At 38.2% G+C, this 20938-nt stretch overlaps 2 protein-coding genes across 3 annotated transcripts in view; both read right to left on the bottom strand.

The window, feature by feature from the left end:
• Positions 1–584: 584 nt before the first annotated feature.
• On the bottom strand, positions 585–3084 carry LOC131362913 (immunoglobulin kappa light chain-like). The gene is made up of 6 exons (XM_058405249.1): positions 2937–3084; positions 2334–2648; positions 1694–2005; positions 1248–1349; positions 834–883; positions 585–738 (listed from the first exon to the last, which is right to left on the bottom strand). The coding sequence occupies exons 1-6, from the start codon at positions 2980–2982 to the stop codon at positions 721–723; spliced, it is 843 nt and encodes a 280-aa protein (XP_058261232.1). The 5' UTR covers positions 2983–3084; the 3' UTR covers positions 585–720.
• An 857-nt stretch (positions 3085–3941) lies between these two features.
• The window catches only part of thbs3b (thrombospondin 3b), a 32101-nt gene continuing 15104 nt past the window's right edge, over positions 3942–20938 (bottom strand). The window contains exons 3-20 of one of the 2 annotated variants that reach the window (XM_058404307.1): positions 16729–16811; positions 16434–16485; positions 16089–16237; positions 14776–14913; positions 14373–14447; positions 14084–14236; positions 12560–12670; positions 12351–12458; positions 12036–12195; positions 11703–11821; positions 11532–11584; positions 11252–11445; positions 10815–10993; positions 10494–10542; positions 10203–10399; positions 9921–10093; positions 5696–5835; positions 3942–5146 (exon numbers count right to left, since the gene is read on the bottom strand). In XM_058404307.1, coding sequence (XP_058260290.1) covers positions 5085–5146; positions 5696–5835; positions 9921–10093; positions 10203–10399; positions 10494–10542; positions 10815–10993; positions 11252–11445; positions 11532–11584; positions 11703–11821; positions 12036–12195; positions 12351–12458; positions 12560–12670; positions 14084–14236; positions 14373–14447; positions 14776–14913; positions 16089–16237; positions 16434–16485; positions 16729–16811 — 2195 coding nt within the window. In that variant the 3' untranslated portion in view covers positions 3942–5084. The remainder of the gene's footprint in view (positions 5147–5695; positions 5836–9920; positions 10094–10202; positions 10400–10493; positions 10543–10814; positions 10994–11251; positions 11446–11531; positions 11585–11702; positions 11822–12035; positions 12196–12350; positions 12459–12559; positions 12671–14083; positions 14237–14372; positions 14448–14775; positions 14914–16088; positions 16238–16433; positions 16486–16728; positions 16812–20938) is intronic. The other variant, XM_058404306.1, reaches the window with a different exon arrangement.

The following is a 20938-nucleotide window of genomic DNA, read 5'->3' as shown; positions in this document are numbered from 1 at the left end:
CGCGCACACAGCAACCGCAAGCGAGCCTGCTAGCGTTAGCAAGACAGCTAACTAGCGGATATTTATTTTGCCTTTATTATGAGTTTATCTGGTCAAAATCGAGAAAATTAGGACTTGAAGCTCAGAGAAGACTTATAGCTACATGAAAATGTCTGGAACCAGTGAAAAAATAAACAAACAAACACATATAGTGTACATTTATTTGCATTAGCTTCTCATTCATAAATTTAATTCATATAAGTTGTCTCAGTTCTTCATTTATAAATGGAAATAATCTGGGTTTCCACTATACACAACCTGATTGTATGATAATTATATATATATATATATATATATATATATATATATATATATATATATATATATATATATATATATATATATATATAAATCCCATTAATATAAATTTCCCCTCTTTTTGATAGCATATTATTTGGGCTTATTTATTATGAGTTTTTTAAAAAAAGTATTTTTATTTTTATTAAATTAAACCAGAAGGAATAAAGGCATATGATATACATGACTGAGATAATCATTAATTTAAACACTTAATATTAAACAAAATATTACTTTTAAGTGTTACTTTACAGCTATAATTTAATATGAATGACCAAAATGGCTTTTAAATAGTATTCAGATTCTTATTTATTGCTTTGTTTTGGCTAACTATCGCTAGTAGCTGATTAACGCTGTCAGGGTTCCAACAGGAATATTCAATATTCAGGAATATTCAACTTCCTACAAGAAAACATACATATTAGTAACTTTAACATGCTGTGTAAAGGAAGTGGATGTTTAATAGTGTGGGAAATGTGTGGTCTGGATGTTCTCACCGTTATGGTAGAATCTTTCTCTGTAATCATCGTGTGTGTGTTTTGTTTTTCTGTGGAAACATGTAGGTGAGAACACTGATCAGTTCCTTTCCTGCTCTTACACTCCTGTTAATGATGTCCTAATGATGAGATGCATAAAATAATAATAAAAAAAAAAAAACTAGAGAAAGATTATAACTAAACTGTTTTTGTCTCCACAGGTAACAAAATTAGTTTCTAAAAACATTTACCAAATATTTCATTGTGGTTTTGTTTTGAAATGTTTCTAAAATGTTAAAATATCATAAAAAATTATTTTTTAAAATAATATTTTTTTTTCAACCATATATAAACAAGCCGGAACTTCTGTAACCTGTGGCCTCAAATTTCTTTATTCATTGTTCTGAATAATAAAGATTTGTCATTTAGATCCACCTTTACGTAAACACAGAACCACGGTGATCAGCACGGCGATGGTGAAGACGACGACACCGCAGCCTCCAAACAGCATCCACATGCACAAATCCGAATGACCTGCTATTAATGACACAGTGTCACTGATTGTCTACAGAAATGTATAATATACTCTATAATGTTGATGATGGATGTGACCTGAACAGGTGATTTTCTGAAACATATTGTGATTGGTTTATACGTATGACACAGAAATGGTGCTAAACTGCATGTTTATAATAATAGCGAAAAATCTTTATTACAAAGTACAAATAATATAATATGTACCATAACTTAGATTTTAGTCTTTTTTTCTCAACTTACTATTGATATATGGAATGGAAAGATGCTTGTATAATTTTCTACTCTTACATGTTCTCCAGGGACCCAAGCCACTGATGATCATTAAAACGTTAAAGTTTGCTTACTTGGTCGTGGCACAGTTCGGGACACGGTCTGGTTTTTATAATTCACGACACACTCGATGGTCGCTTCGCTCCATTCCTCTGCAGTAATCCTGATCTGAGCTCGAGTGTATTCTGAGGCTGAATTGTCGTATCCTGTCCAGCCTGATTCTGTCCATCCTGTCCGCTCTTCATCATCGACCAACCACCAAACTCTGACCTGAGAGGGAACAGTGTCCATCACCACACACTGCAGGAGAACAGAGGGATCGTCCTCCTCCACCTCCTCCACCACCGGGGTGTACACAACCACAGACAGATTTAACGGACCTGTGTCTACAACACACACATATACACACACACACACACACACAATACAAAACCTGATATTAACAGGTAGATGATAATAATAATAATAATAATAATAAAGGTTATCATTATAGTTCTTATTTTTATTTGTAATCCTTTTTGTCCATTTCTGAATAAAATCATAAAAAATTATAATTAATTAATTAATCTGAGGCAAGTTTAGTAGCTAGTCAATTTTTTTTGTGTGTGTCTATGTTGTTTTGCTAATATGTCAAGTTTAAGCTATTTTTATATATGAGTCTGAATTTAATCCAGCACCAGATTGTATTATTTAATGACATTAAATGAAACTCACCTGTCACGACGACTCTGGTTCCATTTCCAATAAAAAGCATTTTATCATGTGCAGATGTGCAGTAGTAAAGGCCTGAGTCTTGAACTTGGGCATTATTGATTGTCTTGGTACATGTTCTTTTATCATCTTCTAGCTGGTCTAAAATTTGTAGACGGACTTCACCCAGTTTTCCATTTCTCAGGTTCACTTTATACCAGGATATTGAGTTGTAACAATACTCCATCGGCAGATCACGAGTGCATTTTAGATGAAAAGACTCGCCGATGGAGGCACTGATGAAGTCGGGGGACTGAAACATCAAGAACGAGAGAGAGGCTACAAGAAAAGAAACACTAACTTCAGTACTTAGTGACTTTAAACATCTGCAGTTTACTGAGTTTATATTCATGAAGAAGTTACTTATCAATGTTAAAGAAATTTGTATTTAAATGTAAACATCGCTATAATTTTACAGGCCAATATTTAAAAGATTTAAAAATATAAAATGTAAATCAGACCAATTTACATTATAGAATTGACCGTGTCTGTGTTTAATTCATTTTTACATCATGAAGAATTTCTAAAAGTTTTAAATGGAGGGAGGAGAACAGACGTAACACTTACTTCTCAGAGTACAAACCCAGCAGAGGAGCAGCAGAGGAGCCGCCATGCTGAAGCTCTCCAGCTCTCTTATCTCCAGATGAAAAGGTGAAGAGCCTCAGTCACCTTTCTGTAAAAGACTGCAGAAGTTGCCCTGCCCCTTAGGAAGAACACACCAGTCAGCTTCCGCTCACTGTGGTTTTTCAACCTTCTGATGAAATCCACATGGTGGAGAAGTGTGTGTGTTTCTGAAAAACCGGTACTTAATCAAATATCGTGTCATATTAATTAAACACACTAATTCAAAGTAAAAATTAAATAAACTTTATATTTAATGCTTAGTCAGTGATGCAGATTAAACACATGTTGAAACTCTATTTTAGACAAAAAAAAATCCATCATTCAGAGAGAGAGAGAGACTTTAGTCATTCAGCATAACTTTACTCTCACACCACACTGTAATTTGCTTCATTTATTTAATATAAAAAAATAATGCATTTGTACAATATGAAAGAACATTAATAGCAATAATTTATCTACATTTTGATTTATGAGCCAATATGTGCCATATGCCCTTATCCAGAACGATGTATTTATTTAATATCACAGTATAACAATTAAAAGCCTTTGCATAATATAACAGAATATTAATCCAAACTATTATAATATAACTTAATGTTGACTATTATTATTAATAAATAAAGAATATATATTTATTTATTTATTTAATTTATATTACATTTACATAAAAATAGGCCATTCATATACATATATATATATATATATATATATATATATATATATATATATATATATATATATATTTGGTATATTGTACTGTACGAATGGCCTATTTTTATGTAAATGTAATATAAATTAAATAAATAAATAAATTTACAAACAAAAATAACAAAAACAAAAATAACAAATTATTGTTACTTGAAGTTGAATGATTATTAAAATTCAATCCTGAAGAGTGATTAATTAATTAATTAATTTATTTATTAAAAATTAAGTAGCACTAAGATTAAGAGTTTTTCAGTGCAGGATTAAAAAGGCTAAAACTGTTCAGTATTATTTTTAGAATTTTGTAATTACTTTTTTTTTTTTAATCTCGTCGCACTGAACTTTCTTCTTAAATAAACAAACTGGTATTAAACAAATAAACAATAATTAATTCTATTGTATTTTACTTACGCTGAACAGCAAACAGGCAAAAGAGAAAGAGTTTCCACGTCATGTTGAAATGACCATTAACATCCTCCCTCCTTCACACCTTTATCTCTGTGTGTGTGTGTGTGTGTGTTTGCGCGTGTACAAACTCCCACATCCGTCAGCATTCACACACTTTTTTTTTTTTGCACATTTCAGTTTAAATCACATCAGTTTTAATAAATAAGTCGAATAAATGACCTCTCCTGATTAGGGTCAAGTCAAGAATCTGCCGAGACTGAAGCAAAAAGTTCTCTTTCAATTTTTTAAAAATGGATTACTTTCCTATAACAGCATGTAACAGTGTAACAAGCATTAATAGCATTTTAAAATGTTTATTTATAAACTGTTGTTAATTACATTTAAACAAATCCAGGACATGAGAGTATACTGTGTTAGTTACAGTAATAGATACAGTACACACACACACACACACACATACTGAGTAGAAATCAGAATTAGCACCATAATAATAATAATACAAATAAAATAATAATAATAATAATAATAATAATAATAATAATAATAAAATATATAATAATAATAATAATAATAATAATAATAATAATAATAATTAACACTGAAGTGTTGGTTGAATCAATCAATACATTTCTGTTAAATATCCAGCTGTAGAAATGAAGAAGCTCTACGCTGGATTATTCTAAAGCACTGGCACTGACGTTACACCTTATGAAACATTTCTAATTCAATTCTAAAATATTTAATTAATTCATTAGAAACTAACTTGAGCATGAGGACGAGTCAAATAGCAAAGAAAAGAAAATGAAAATGTTTTGCCACTTCTTATCTTTGTTCAGAAAAAAACAACACTGGCTAGACACACAAAAACAGGAACTCTCTCTCTCTCTCTCTCGCTCTCTCACACACACACACACACACACACACACACACTGGAGTCTGTGGTAACTTCCGGTTGTGTGATTAAAGTCGTGGGCTCGTCTACGCTCCTGTCCTGAGGTTCATCTGTTTGTGGTGGAGGTAAAAATCATCTGGGATTGTATCTGATGAGAACACACACACACACACACAATGTATTAGCTGAATTTGCCTCATTATGACCGCATTAAGAAAAACACTAGCATGAAGTGACACCAAAGTACATGGCAAAGAAAAGTATCTCAGCTTCGAGATGCAGCTACGGCTGTTCTTAGACCTGTGAGGTCCTTTTGTTGGGGTTTCTCTGGATTCTCTATAGAACCGTGTGGTGAAGAGCTTGAAGAGCGATGAACCTTTTATATCGAAAACTCTTCAAAGTTGCCAATAAGGTGAAATCATTGGGGTGCCATTACTTTTGGAGGGCCTCTTTGTCTCTATGGAAAAAACTGTTGTCAGATGTTTTGAAGATAATTTGTACTGATCCGAGTCATGGAACAATTCTAGGTTCTGTAGAGATCCAATCTTTTTCATAAAGGAGTGGGAGGAGTAGGAGCTCATAAGCTTCCTTGTTCTCTACATTAGCTCCATCTTGCACTAAGCTTCATGCTAGTTATTCTATAAACAAGGATGTTTTAATGCTATAATCCTGAGAAGCGTCAGTTTGAGGAACTCACCGTTACACCGATAGCCCAGATTGGACCAGATAATGTTCTCCTGTGAGAAGCAGAAAACACCCAGACGTCCTCCTTTCATCGATGTGTCAATCACCACACCGGAGTCAGCGACTAGAGCAGTGCCTTCATACAGACGCACTCTGAAAACACACACACACACACACACACACAGTCATGCGCCTGGATCTTTCTAACATGGTTTAATAAAACTTGATCAGCCTAACTTCTAGACAAACAGCTGGATTATATAAAGTAAGCTTGATCTCACTCCGAGGAATAAATTGGAAGTCCTCAAGCTCCTGAGTGAGTTTCCCAGCTCAACTTTTAGACTGGACTTACAGACCTGGACCGACCTGCTGCCTCTGAATTCAAGGACATCATCAGGATGTGCAGATTAGACCATCAGACCAACAGACCATCAGACACACAGTCAGCCACAGGACAGTTTCATCTCTGTATAAATCTCTCTCAAACGCCAAAACCAGCACAGATCAGAGACGAACCTGAATCACATCTCAATGGACATACCTGCTGGAGCTTTTTTCTTTATTTTGATGATATGATTTATTTATCAGACTTTCTTATTGGATTTGTTTATTTTATTTGTTTATTGGACTTGTTTTTATTTAATTCATTTATTTATTATTTTGTTTATTTGGTTATTTGTTCATTTGAATTGTTTATTAATTTGTTTAGTAGATTTATGATTTTTTTTTTGTTTTCTGGATTTAGTTATTTGATGGGTTTGTATTGATTTGTTTGTTTTTGTTAGTTTATTGGCGTTATTATGTCACGTCACGCAGAGAGACTGAACACTGGAGGGAGCCCTCTCTCAAATTCTAATCACTCATTTCTGGTTCCCACACACATAAAAGAGACTCATTCACTTCATTCTACGCGTAGTATCGTTCCTTAGAGTTCATACAAAGCCTTACTGTTCAGTGCCTTGATATTACTGTGTTTTGACCTAGTTTTTGTGACCTCATTCTTATGAATTTTGCCTTACGATTTGGATTTGTCTCTGCTTTCTGATTTCCTGGTTTTGACCTCTTTGCTACGTTGTTTGACTACGTTTTTGCCTGCTGTGTTTGCTTCATTAAATCTGCGAATGGATTCCAACACTTCTGCCTCCGGCAATTCCTTACAGGATACTATGCCGCCTACGAATCCAGCGGATTTACAAGCCATCATTGTTAGTCAAGGCGCAATCATTTGGGCTTATGAACAGCAAGTGGCTGCGCTACAGAATGCTAGCCATCCGCCTCTATCGGCAGCAGACACGGCGTGCAGGGATGACGATATGACTCTCTCTCAGTTTATCACCACAGCGATTCGTCTGGATAACCTTAGGCGTCAACTCAAGCGTAATCCACGAACTTGGTATTCACCAAGTCACCATGTGAATACCTGCGAGAGAGCAGCTGCGAGCTTGGCAGAACCAGAGTTTCGGAGGAGGAGAGCCAGTGACGCACTCAACAAAGACTCTGCTACTACTGCGAACAACCCGGCCATCAGGTGAACCAATGCCCTAAACTTTCCTCCAAATCACAGGTGAGCACGAATAAGCCTATATTTCGAGTAACCCTACCAGCTATGCTATGCCATGTTCCTGATGTTGTTCCTATCTCAGCGCTCTTAGATTCCGGGGCGGCCGTCAACCTCATCGATCAAGCATTAGTTAAGAAGCTGAAACCCCACCATACTCTGCACCCCAACGCAGTGACAGCCGTTAACGATCAACCCATAGGAGAGGGATATCTCACTCACCAAACCCAACCCCTGGAATTGCAGATTGAACTATTTCATCACGAATGACTCACCTTTTACCTCATATCATCTCCCACCAACCCTGTTATCTTGGGCCTCCTGTGGCTCCAGCGTCATGACCCAGTGATCTCCTGGAGAGAGGGGGAGCTCAAGAGCTGGTCTCCACAATGCATCCAATCCTGCTTTCACAGTCTGACACTACGACCATGCCTCACCACCAGCCCCATAGCCGCTGAGACCACCCTTCTGCCCAGGGAATACCAAGATTTAATGGAGGTGTTCAGTAAGGAGAGGGCCACCCATCTTTCACCTCACTGCCCCTGGGACTGTGCTATCGATCTTATACCCAATGCTATGCCACTCAAGAGCCGGCTCTTGAGTGAACCCGCTATCTTTACTGGAGAGTCGAGCTATGGAGGAATATGTCGAGGAAGCTCTCACTGCGGGTTATATCCGTCCCTCCACCTCACCAGCAGCCGCGGGCTTCTTCTTCATTGAAAAGAAGAATGGCGGTCTCCGCCCATGTATTGACTATAGGGGCCTTGATGCCATGATGGTTCGCTACCCATATCCTTTACCGCTGGTTCCGGCAGCCTTAGAACAACTACGAGGAGCCAAGATATTTACTAAGTTAGATCTAAGGAGTGCTTACAATCTGGTCAGGAACAAGGAGGGGGATGAGTGGAAAACGGCTTTTCACAGCAGTAATGGACATTATCAGTACCTGGTCATGCTGTACGGATTAACAAATGCCCCAGCAGCATTTCAGTCTCTCATTAATGAGATATTCCGTGATGTGCTCAATCGCTACGTCATCGCCTAAATTGACAACATCTTAATCTATTCTGACTCCCTCGAAACCCATGTTCAGCATGATCGTACTGTGTTGCAAAGAACCAACAGAACCATCGTCAAACTTGAAAAGTGTGAGTACTACCAGCGGACCATCACCTTTCTGGGGTATGTGCTTTTACCCTCGGGTATGGAAATGGATTTAGCCAAAGTCAAAGCCGTCACGGAGTGGTCCGAACCAAACAAAACCTAGAATATCTTCGAGGGGCTAAGCAACTGAATCTGCGCCAAGCTAGGTGGGCTTCTCCAGGTTCCAGTTCACAGTCATCTATTGTCCAGGGTCTAAGAATGGTAAAGCTGATGCTCTCTCCAGGCAAAAAGAAATCCAAAATGTAATTATTCACCCAGAACCTATTCTTCCATCCACCCTTATCCTGGCCGCGATCCAATGGAACCTGGTAGATGAGATCCAACGCGCTCACGCACAAGATCCTCCTCCAGCCGTGTATCCTCCTTCCAAGCTGTATGTCCCCACATCGTTCCGCCATCAGGTCATACAATGGATGCATGAATCCCCCAGTTCTGGCCACCCTGGCATTCAGCGTATGGCCCAGCTAGTGAGACAACGATTCTGGTGGCCATCGAGCCTTCGAGACATCCAAGCATACGTGGAATCCTATGACACATGCTCTCAAGTTTGCTCAAGTCGACAGTTACCAAAGGGTCTACTACAGCCATTGCCTATTCCTCAACGTCCTAGGTCCCACATCTCAGTGGACTTTATGACCAACCTCCCGGAGTCTAGAGGGTTTACCACCGTCATTGTTATCACAGACTGTTTCTCCAAAGCATGTAAGCTAATTCCCCTCAAGGGTCTTCCCACAGCGATGGAAACAGCTAAGGTGATCTTTGATCATGTGTTCCGAAACTTTGGATTACCAGAGGATATTGTGTCTGACCAGGGAATGCAATTCAGTTCATGGGTATGGCGGGCCTTCTGCAGTAGGCTGGGAATCGACATAAGTCTCACATCCAGCTATCATCCCCAATCTAACGGGCAGGTACATATTATTTGTTTGGTCATATTGATTTGTTTATTGGGCTTGTTTATTTTGTTTGTTTGTATTGGTTGTATTGTTTATTGGATTAATATTTCATTTTGTTTATTTGTTGCACTTGTTTCTATTTGATTTGTAATTTGATTTGTTTATTTAATTTGTTTATTTAATTTGTTTATTGGATTTTTTAAATTTGTTTTGTTTATTGGATTTGTTTATTTTGTTTGTTTTTAAGACTTGTTTATTTCATTTGTTTATTGAACTTGTTTCTATTTCATTGTAATTTGATTTGTTTATTTAATTTGTTTATTGGATTATTTTTTATTTTATTTGTTTATTGGACTTGTTTGTTTAATTTTAATTTTAAGACTTGTTTTTGAGCTTGTTTATTTTGTTTGTTTGTATTGGTTGCATTGTTTATTGGATTCATATTTTATTTGTTTTGTTTGTTGGACTTGTTTGTTTAATTTGTTTATTGGACTTGTTTATTTTGTTTGTTTGTAAGAATTGTTTGTTTTATTTGTTTGTTTATTTTATTTGTTTGTTAGACTTGTTTTGTGGACTTTCTTTTATTTGTTTTGTTGATCAGACTTGGACTGGATTCCTACCTGATGTATCCGACCTGCGGCCGATGACTCAGGCTCCAGCGGTACGACGTTTTATCGCTCCATCCCACGTTCCTGGGATCCTTCCAGAGCAGTGTCACTTCTCCGTGTGTGTTGCCAGTGTGCCACAGTGCGTTCCGCAGATATTCACCCGGACCTGTGCGAGACTTCACGGCCTGAGACATGGACCAGCGGAGAAACGGGAAGAGAACGCTGAACGTTTAATCTTTTCACACCAGAGCATTACTTCGGTGGGATTTAGGATCATCTGGAGTGAACACTCACCTTCAGCTGCAGACCCGGTTCTGCCAGCGCAGTGAACGGCAGGTTCTGCCAGTACGTCTGCTCCGTCTGCTTCCACATCACCACGTAGAAGCTGGACGAGTCCTGATAGGCGAAGATGAAGCCCACATAGTCATCGTCCGTCATCGTGTTCACGTGGAACGTTCCCTCAAAATCAACGCCATTGAACGCTGTGTAGCCTGAAGAGGAAGAGAAGGAGAGATAGTGATGAAGGCTGGATCAGTGCCAGGGCCATCTTAGATAAATAAGTATATATGAGACTTTAAGACTCACCGACGGCCAAACCAGGGTCACTGTTCATCGTCTGTACAATCTCCATCCCCTAGATCAGACAGGAAGAGTTAACCAAGTAACATGAGATCAGACAGGAAGAGTTAACCAAGTAACATGAGATCAGACAGGAAGAGTTAACCAAGTAACATGAGATCAGACAGGAAGAGTTAACCAAGTAACATGAGATCAGGCAAGAAGAGTTACACACATTAACACCAGATCAGACAGGAAGAGTTTCACACATTAACACCAGATCAGACTGGAAGTGGTAAACACATTAACCCCAAATCAGACAGGAAGTACATAAAGCCATGAGTTCACCTGATTGAGCACCACCCAGTTGGGGTCGATCTGGGAATCTCCGTGTGGATCCAGGATGACCGTTTGGAAGGCTCGGAAGTCTGTCATGGTGATGTCAGCATTTTCTGGACAGGCGTCCATCAGGTCACTCACTTTATCATTATCAAAGTCGTTTTCACACACATCACCCACTCCATCAGCTGAGGAGAGGACGAGAGAAGAGGAATAAACGAATAGTTACCTCAGTTTACTCAGGAAAAACATCGCTGGCCTTGTTTGTTCATTGGTTCATTTCTTCCTTCATTCGTTCCTTCCTTCCTTGCTTCCTTCCTTCCATCCTTCCTTCCTTCCTTCCTTTCTTCCTACATCCTTCCTTCCTTCTTTCCTTTATCTTATTTGTCAACTCCAGGACTATATGTGGTGTATGTATTTGTGTGTGTGTGTGTCTGTGCGTGTACCGTCCGAGTCCTTCTGGTTAGGGTTGGGGATGAGTCTGCAGTTATCAGGTCCGGGATAAGAAGCATCAGGAACTCCATCGTTGTCGTCGTCATCATCACAATCGTCTCCGATGCCGTCGTTATCTGAGTCCACCTGAGAGCTGTTGGGGATTTCAGGGCAGTTGTCCCTCGTGTCCTGAAGACCGTCGCCATCACTACACACACATTTAGCAGATATGATGTGTGTCATGAACTTTAACAAGAACTAAAAATAAGCCTGGTGTTTAAGCGGGAAACTCACGTGTCCTGGTTGGTATCGCAGATGTCTCCCACCAAGTCATTATCAACATCCGCCTGCAGACAGAGAACGTGTTACAGACTGTTGTCCAGGTATTAATGAGGACAAAACTGCACTGGCTACATTTTATTTGAGTTCACTGGAGTTTATATATATACATGAATAAGCAGACACCTGAGTGGGGTCGTTAATCTCAGGACAGCTGTCACATGCATCTCCTACTCCGTCATCATCCTGGTCTGTCTGCATGGCATTGGGGATTTTCGGGCAGTTATCCAGCATGTTTGGGATTCCTGTGGAAAAATCATGTGGATGAGAAACGATAAATCACAAAACTACGCAGGAGGGTCTTGAGAGAAAAGGTCCTTTAGTAATAAATGGTACTGCATGAAGTGTATAAATAGTACACAGGTGTCTGTACTGTCTGTAGAGGAGGAGATATGGGTCTGATGGAAAGAACACAGTGCTAATATTTTCCAGTGTACCAGCTAGTCATGTGACACATACCATCTCCATCAATGTCGTTATCACAGCTGTCTCCCACGCCGTTACCGTCCGTGTCCTGCTGATCTCCATTCGGGACGTTTGGACAGTTATCACATGCATCGCCATACGAGTCGGTGTCTGAGTTCTGCTGGTCCTTATTGGGCGTTAGACGACAATTATCCTGCAGGAATACACTCACTTTTAGTCGCAATTAAAACTTCAGTTCTCTGCTTCATCACGCCATGATCACTGAAACAAATGCACTTTTTATTTCTCTGTGGAAAAGTTTAGAACGTAAAAGAAATAAAAATTATGATCCTTATTTTAAAAAATGACCTCCATGTTCTTTATTCCATCTCCGTCCGCGTCTTCGTCACACTGATCTCCAACACCGTCGCCGTCCGTGTCCTCCTGACCGGAGTTCGGCGTGGATCCACAGTTATCCTGGAAGAGTGCGACAAAATAAACAGAAACACAGAAATAGAGTTAATTTTTTTTTTTAAATGAACAATAATAATCTTAAGATGAAGGACGGATGGACTGACCGCTCTGCAGTGTTTATCGTTATCGATGCAGGGAAGTGCTGCATCTGGATAGCCATCGAGGTCAGAGTCGACGCCGCAGATGTTCCCATTCCCCGCGAACCCCACGTTACACTGAGGCAGAAATAAAAGTGTGTAGATGAAATAAACAGAAAGAGAAGGAATAAACTGTTAATCTGAGCAAATCATATAAAACAAAAACTGTGTTGATATATCTTAAAAATGCATAAACAATATTTTCACTAAAGTAAATATTTCTGACATTTTTTTTTTCAAATTTGTCATCAAATTTATTGACTAACATTAATAATTGATAATTATTGATCATAGCGTCACATCACATTTTACCTCACGCTCCATCTGCATATAGAATTCACTAAATGTAAACTGTGTCACATTGCAGAGGAAATGCTTTCTATTTGGTTAGAGAAAAATACCCCAAACTTCTATTTGAACATCTCAGAAGACACTATTTCAGTATACACTGACCAAGCATAACATTATGACCACCTGCCTAATATTGTGTTGGTCCCCCATTTGCTGCCAGAACACAACAAACTGTGATGCACTGTGTATTCTGACACCTTTCTATCAGAACCAGCATTAACTTCTTCAGCAATCTGAGCAACAGTAACTTGTATGTTAGATCGGATCACACGGGCATCAATGAGCCTTGGCCGGCCATGACCCTGTCGCCCGTTCACTCCTGTTCCTTCCTTGGACCACTTTTGATAGATACTGACCACTGCAGACCGGGAACACCCCACAAGAGCTGCAGTTTTGGAGATGCTCTGATCCAGTGGTCTAACCATCACAATTTGGCCCTTCGTGAAATCCTTACGCTTGTCCGTTTTTCCTGATTCTAACACATCAACTTTGAGGACAAAATGTTCACTTGCTGCCTAATATATCCCACCCACTAACAGGTGCCATGATGAGGAGATCATCAGTCTTATTCACGGCATCTGTAACTGGTCATAATGTTATGCCAGATCGGTGTATCTTTAATGAACCGCAGTGTGTGTCAAGGTAGAGCTTGGACATTTCTCAATTTGACCACCAGAGGGCGACCTGGTGGGACTGGAGACCAGTGTTCGATCCTCACCTCTGGGGGTGTTATTGTGACAGTGTGTGCAGTGAAGCATGGTGGTGGCAGCATCATGTAGAGTGTTACCTGTGGTCTTTTTGTAGCGTTTATGAAAAAATGCCCTCGCTGGTGATTTTTGGTGAACAGCCTTCTCTAGAAAGAGTCGCGGCTGAGCTCCATTCTTTCCATTTTTCAATGATGGATTATAACATTTGTTGAGAACCAAACCCTAATTAAACATTTCCAGAATTTTGTACCAGACTTCTTTCCAGGAAGAGGTGTATTCATACTGTGATTATATTTACGCTTATAAACATTAATGGAACGTCACACCCGCCATGCAACATACAGGGTTCTAAATCTAATATGAAAAGCGATGAGGGCGCTAAAAAGAAAACAGTGTACTCCGTTGTGTTCAGGTTACGATGCTGAGTTCTCACCACACAGGAAATATCACTGCTGCGCTCCATCACACAGTGAGCATTCACGTCACACGGATCGTAGCCCAGAAGATCGCACGCTCTCTTGAGAAAACAGCCTGATGTCTGATTCCCCACGAAACCCGACTTACACTGACCACACTGAAAGGAACCCTGAGACACAAAAAACAATCTGCATCATCTTTTTCATCATCATCATCAGCAGCAGCAGCATCTCTATAAAAAGATGTAAAATGGCGTCACAGAGCTAAAGACAGTGAGTTGTGGTGTCTCATGTGTGTTAAGTCACCTCTGTGTTGATGCAGACGGAGTTGGGGACGCAGGCACCGGTCTGATCCGCACACTCGTCTATGTCAACACACTCCTGTAGCACACACACACACACACACAAAAGAATGGTCCAGGGTTTGGCCACAAAACTGCTTTGATCTTTTAAATAAGGATAACCTTCAAAGTCAGAGTAAAATGATAGATAGATAGATAGATAGATAGATAGATAGATAGATAGATAGATAGATAGATAGATAGATAGATAGATAGATAGATAGATAGATAGAGAATCATGATCAGGGGCATGGCCTGACACTTATCACCCCTATCTGTCCTCCCCTCTGTCCTCTTCACCACCCCATGTGTAACACACCCCTGATCTTAATGAACCTCATGTTAAAGGAGAGACGGACAGATCAGACCTGTCTGTGGTTCTGGGCGAACTCCATGCCGACTCCGCTCAACTCGGACCCGGAGAACCCTGGGGGACACGGCTCACAGCGGAACCCCTTAACACTGTTCACACACATGTGAGGAGAGAAACATGGCTGCGCTGCACACTGAGGGAGAGAGACAGAGAGAGACAGAGAAAAGAGAGAGAGAGAGAGAGAGAGAGACAGAGAGAGAGTGAGAGTGAGAGAGAGAGAGTGAGAGAGAGAGTGAGAGAGAGAGTGAGTGAAATGCACTATAACACTATGTGTGTGTGTGTGTGTGTGTGTGTGTGTGTTTTATATGAACCTCATCGATGTCCTGGCAGTGTGTGTGTGTGTGTGTGTGTTTTAGATGAACCTCATCGATGTCCTGGCAGTGTGTGTGTGTGTGTGTGTGTTTTAGATGAACCTCATCGATGTCCTGGCAGTGTGTGTGTGTGTGTGTGTGTTTTAGATGAACCTCATCGATGTCCTGGCAATGTGTGTGTGTATGTGTTTATGTGTTTGTTTGTTTGTTTTAGATGAACCTCATCAATGTCCTGGCAGTGTGTGTGTTTATGTGTGTATGTGTGTGTTTATGTGTGCGTGTGTGTTTTAAATGAACCTCATCGATGTCCTGGCAGTGTGTGTGTGTGTGTGTGTGTTTATGTGTTTGTTTGTTTTAGATTAACCTCATCAATGTCCTGGCAGTGTGTGTGTGTATGTGTGTGTGTGTGTGTGTGTGTTTATGTGTGTGTGTTTGTTTTAGATGAACCTCATCAATGTCCTGGCAGTGTGTGTGTGTGTATGTGTGTGTGTGTGTGTGTGTTTTAGATGAACCTCATCGATGTCCTGGCAGTGTGTGTGTGTGTGTGTGTTTTAGATGAACCTCATCGATGTCCTGGCAGTGTGTGTGTGTTTTAGATGAACCTCATCGATGTCCTGGCAGTGTGTGTGTTTGTTTTAGATGAACCTCATCGATGTCCTGGCAGTGTGTGTGTGTGTTTTAGATGAACCTCATCGATGTCCTGGCAGTGTGTGTGTTTGTTTTAGATGAACCTCATCGATGTCCTGGCAGTGTGTGTGTGTGTGTGTTTTAGATGAACCTCATCGATGTCCTGGCAGTGTGTGTGTTTGTTTTAGATGAACCTCATCGATGTCCTGGCAGTGTGTGTGTTTGTTTTAGATGAACCTCATCGATGTCCTGGCAGTGTGTGTGTGTGTGTGTTTTAGATGAACCTCATCGATGTCCTGGCAGTGTGTGTGTTTGTTTTAGATGAACCTCATCGATGTCCTGGCAGTGTGTGTGTTTGTTTTAGATGAACCTCATCGATGTCCTGGCAGTGTGTGCCGTTGCCTGTAGTTCCTGCGGGACATGAGCCACATCGATACCCTGGAAACTGCAACACATCCACACACGCTACACCGTCATAACACGGCTTAGACTGACACCGAGACTGAGGCTCATTAAAACCTGAGAGAGACAGAGATGGACACAAAGAGAGAGCGCGAGAGAGAGAGAAAGAGAGAGAGAGAGCGAGAGAGAGAGAGAGAATACACAGTGTCCTAGTTTCAGTGATTTGTTGAGTTAATTGATCTTAATCATTAAAACAATCTTTTCTATCCTTTCTCTGCTGTGTAAGTGATATAGAGACTCTCTCATCACTCACCACACACTTGGCACTCCAGGATGGTGTTCCTGATTAAAGACATCTCCTTCGTCTGAAATAAAACAGCAACAAAACACAAAACTGTCACACCATTATTACATGAGCATTCAATTTTACTGAACAGCTGAAGTGAAAACAAAATTTAGAAATATTTTAGATTTCAGTCAAAACATTTTAACATGTTTTTCTTCTTATTAGTCTTGCTCTTTTTTTTACCTGTGTGTGTGTGTGTGTGTGTGTGTGGAGAGAGAGAGAGAGAGAGAGAGAGAGAGAGTGTTCTGTATTTTGAGCTCACCATTTCCCTCATGTCCTCTCTCAAATTGCCCATAATCTGATTGAATATGATCAACTGACCAATCAGAGCTTTAGTATGATCACCTGAGAAGAGACAAAAGGTTTAAAAGAGAGAAAGAAAAATGGATAAAAGACGAGATCATAATCATAGCTTCATATCACTCTGATGACCTGCATTCATGTTTAATACACAGAGTAAAAGTGGTTAAGTATAACAGAAATGTATTAAGAAATGTAACAACAGGTGTAATAGCAGGTTTAATATAATTGTGATACAGGTGTAGTACAGGTGTAACAACAGGTGTAATAGCAGGGGTAATACAAGTGTAATCACAGGTGGAGTACATGTGCAAGAACCAGTGTAATACAAGTGTAATAACAGGTGTAATACAGGCGTAGTACAGATCTAACAACTGGTGTAATAGCAGGTGTAATACAAACATAAGGGATGGTACAATGACAGGTTTAATACAAGTGTAATACATGTGTAACAACTGTGTAATATCAGGTTTAATACAAGTGTAGTACAGACGTAGTAGAAGTGTTACAACTGGTGTAGTAGCAGGTGCAATAGCAGGTGTAATACAAGTGAAATAACACGTTTAATACAAGTGTGATACATGTGTAGTACAGGTGTAACAACTAGTGTAATAGCAGGTGTAATACAAGTGAAATAACAGGTTTAATACAAGTGTGATACATGTGTAGTACAGGTGTAACAACTAGTGTAATAGCAGGTGTAATACAAGTGAAATAACAGGTTTAATACAAGTGTGATACATGTGTAGTACAGGTGTAACAACTAGTGTAATAGCAGGTGTAATACAAGTGTAATAACAGGTGATGTACAGGTGTAATACAAATGTAATAATGTGTAGAACAAGTGTAATAAAAGGTATAATAACAGGTTTAATACAAGTGTGCTGAAGGTGAAATAACTGGTGTAAAAGGAGGTTTGTTACAAGTGAAATACAGGTGAAGTATAGGCATGTACAGTTGGTAGAACTGGTGCAATAGTAGGCATAGTAGCATGTGGAATACAAGTGAATTAACAGGTGTAATGCAAGTGTAATACTATGTGTAATGCAGGTGTAACAACTGGTGAAAAAGCAGGTTTAATACAAGTGTAATAAAGGTGTAATACAGATGTAACAACTGGTGTAATAGTAAGTGTAATAGCAAGTTTAATGCAAGTGTAATATAGGTGTAATACAGATGTAACAACTGGTGTAATAGTGAGTGTAATAGCAAGTTTAATACAAGTGTAATAAAGGTGTTGTACAGATGTAACAACTGGAGTAATAGCAAGTGTAATAGCAAGTTTAATGCAAGTGTAATATAGGTGTAGTACTGATGTAACAACTGGTGTAATAGTAAGTGTAATAGCAAGATTAATACAAGTATAATATAGGTGTAGTACAGATGTAACAACTGGTGTAATAGTAAGCGTAATAGCAAGTTTAATACAAGTGTAATATAAGTGTAATACAAATGTAACAACTGGTGTAATAGTAAGTGTAATAGCAAGTTTAATACAAGTGTAATATAGGTGTAGAACAGATGTAACAACTGGTGTAATAGTAAGTGTAATAGAAAGTTTAATACAAGTGTAATATAGGTGTAGTACAGATGTAACAACTGGTGTAATAGTAAGTGTAATAGCAAGTTTAATACAAGTGTAATAAAGGTGTTGTACAGATTTAACAACTGATGTAATGGCAAGTGTAATAGCAAGTTTAATACAAGTGTAATAAAGGTGTTGTACAGATGTAATAACTGGTGTAATAGCAAGTTTTATGCAAGTGTAATATAGGAGTAATACAGATGTAACAACTGGTGTAATAGTAAGTGTAATAGCAGGGTTAATACAAGTGTAATAAAGGTGTTGTATAGATGTAACAACTGGTGTAATAGTAAGTGTAATAGCAAGTTTAATACAAGTGTAATATAGGTGTAGCACAGATGTAACAACTGGTGTAATAGTAAGTGTAATAGCAAGTTTAATACAAGTGTAATAAAGGTGTTGTACAGATGTAACAACTGGTGTAATGGCAAGTGTAATAGCAAGTTTAATGCAAGTGTAATATAGGTGTAGTACAGATGTAACAACTGGTGTAATAGTAAGTGTAATAGCAAGTTTAATACAAGTGTAATATAGGTGTAGTACAGATGTAACAACTGGTGTAATAGTAAGTGTAATAGCAAGTTTAATACAAGTGTAATAAAGGTGTTGTACAGATGTAACAACTGGTGTAATGGCAAGTGTAATAGCAAGTTTAATACAAGTGAAATAAAGGTGTTGTACAGATGTAACAACTGGTGTAATAGTAAGTGTAATAGAAAGTTTAATAAAAGTGTAATATAGGTGTAGTACAGATGTAACAACTGCTGTAATAGTAAGTGTAATAGCAAGTTTAATACAAGTGTAACAAAGGTGTTGTACAGATGTAACAACTGGTGTAATAGCAAGTTTAATGCAAGTGTAATATAGGTGTAATACAGATGTAACAAGTGGTGTAATAGTAAGTGTAATAGCAGGTTTAATACAAGTGTAATAAAGGTGTTGTACAGATGTAACAACTGGTGTAATAGTAAGTGTAATAGCAAGTTTAATACAAGTGTAATAGCAAGTTTAATACAAGTGTAATATAGGTGTAGTACAGATGTAACAACTGGAGTAATAGTAAGTGTAATAGCAAGTTTAATGCAAGTGTAATATAGGTGTAATACAGATGTAACAACTGGTGTAATAGTAAGTGTAATAGCAAGTTTAATACAAGTGTAATATAGGTGTAGTACAGATGTAACAACTGGAGTAATAGTAAGTGTAATAGCAAGATTAATACAAGTGTAATAAAGGTGTTGTACAGATGTAACAACTGGTGTAATGGCAAGTGTAATAGCAAGTTTAATGCAAGTGTAATATAGGTGTAGTACTGATGTAACAACTGGTGTAATAGTAAGTGTAATAGCAAGTTTAATACAAGTGTAATATAGGTGTAGTACAGATGTAACAACTGGTGTAATAGTAAGTTTAATAGCAAGTTTAATGCAAGTGTAATATAGGTGTAGTACTGATGTAACAACTGGTGTAATAGTAAGTGTAATAGCAAGTTTAATAGAAGTGTAATATAGGTGTAGTACAGATGTAACAACTGGTGGAATAGTAAGTGTAATAGCAAGTTTAATACAAGTGTAATAAAGGTGTTGTACAGATGTAACAACTGGTGTAATAGCAAGTTTAATACAAGTGTAATATAGGTGTAGTACAGATGTAATAACTGGTGTAATAGTAAGTGTAATAGCAAGTTTAATACAAGTGTAATATAGGTGTAGTACAGATGTAACAACTGGTGTAATAGTAAGTGTAATAGCAAGTTTAATACAAGTGTAATATATGTGTAGTACAGATGTAACATCTGGTGTAATAGTAAGTGTAATAGAAAGTTTAATACATGTGTAATAAAGGTGTTGTACAGATGTAACAACTGGTGTAATAGCAAGTTTAATGCAAGTGTAATATAGGTGTAATACAGATTTAATAACTGGTGTAATAGTAAGTGTAATAGCAGGTTTAATACAAGTGTAATAACGGTGTTGTACAGATGTAACAACTGGTGTAATAGTAAGTGTAATAGCAAGTTTAATACAAGTGTAATAAAGCTGTTGTACAGATGTAACAACTGGTGTAATGGCAAGTGTAATAGCAAGTTTAATACAAGTGTAATAAAGGTGTTGTACAGATGTAACAACTGGTGTAATGGCAAGTGTAATAGGAAGTTTAATACAAGTGTAATAAAGGTGTTGTACAGATCTAACAACTGGTGTAATGGCAAGTGTAATAGCAAGTTTAATACAAGTGTAATATAGGTGTAGTACAGATGTAACAACTGGTGTAATAGTAAGTGTAATAGCAAGTTTAATACAAGTGTAATAGCAAGTTTAATACAAGTGTAATATAGGTGTACTACAGATGTAACAACTGGTGTAATAGTAAGTGTAATAGCAGGTTTAATACAAGTGTAATATAGGTGTAGTACAGATGTAACAACTGGTGTAATAGTAAGTGTAATAGCAAGTTTAATACAAGTGTAATATAGGTGTAGTACAGATGTAACAACTGGTGTAATAGTAAGTGTAATAGCAAGTTTAATACAAGTGTAATATAGATGTAGTACAGATGTAACAACTGGTGTAATAGTAAGTGTAAT

This window comes from Hemibagrus wyckioides, linkage group LG12, assembly GCF_019097595.1.
Source record: "Hemibagrus wyckioides isolate EC202008001 linkage group LG12, SWU_Hwy_1.0, whole genome shotgun sequence".
NCBI classification, from domain to species: domain Eukaryota; kingdom Metazoa; phylum Chordata; class Actinopteri; order Siluriformes; family Bagridae; genus Hemibagrus; species Hemibagrus wyckioides.
The sequence above is the reverse complement of the archived record's forward strand: the minus strand, read 5'-3'. Positions and strand labels throughout refer to the sequence as shown.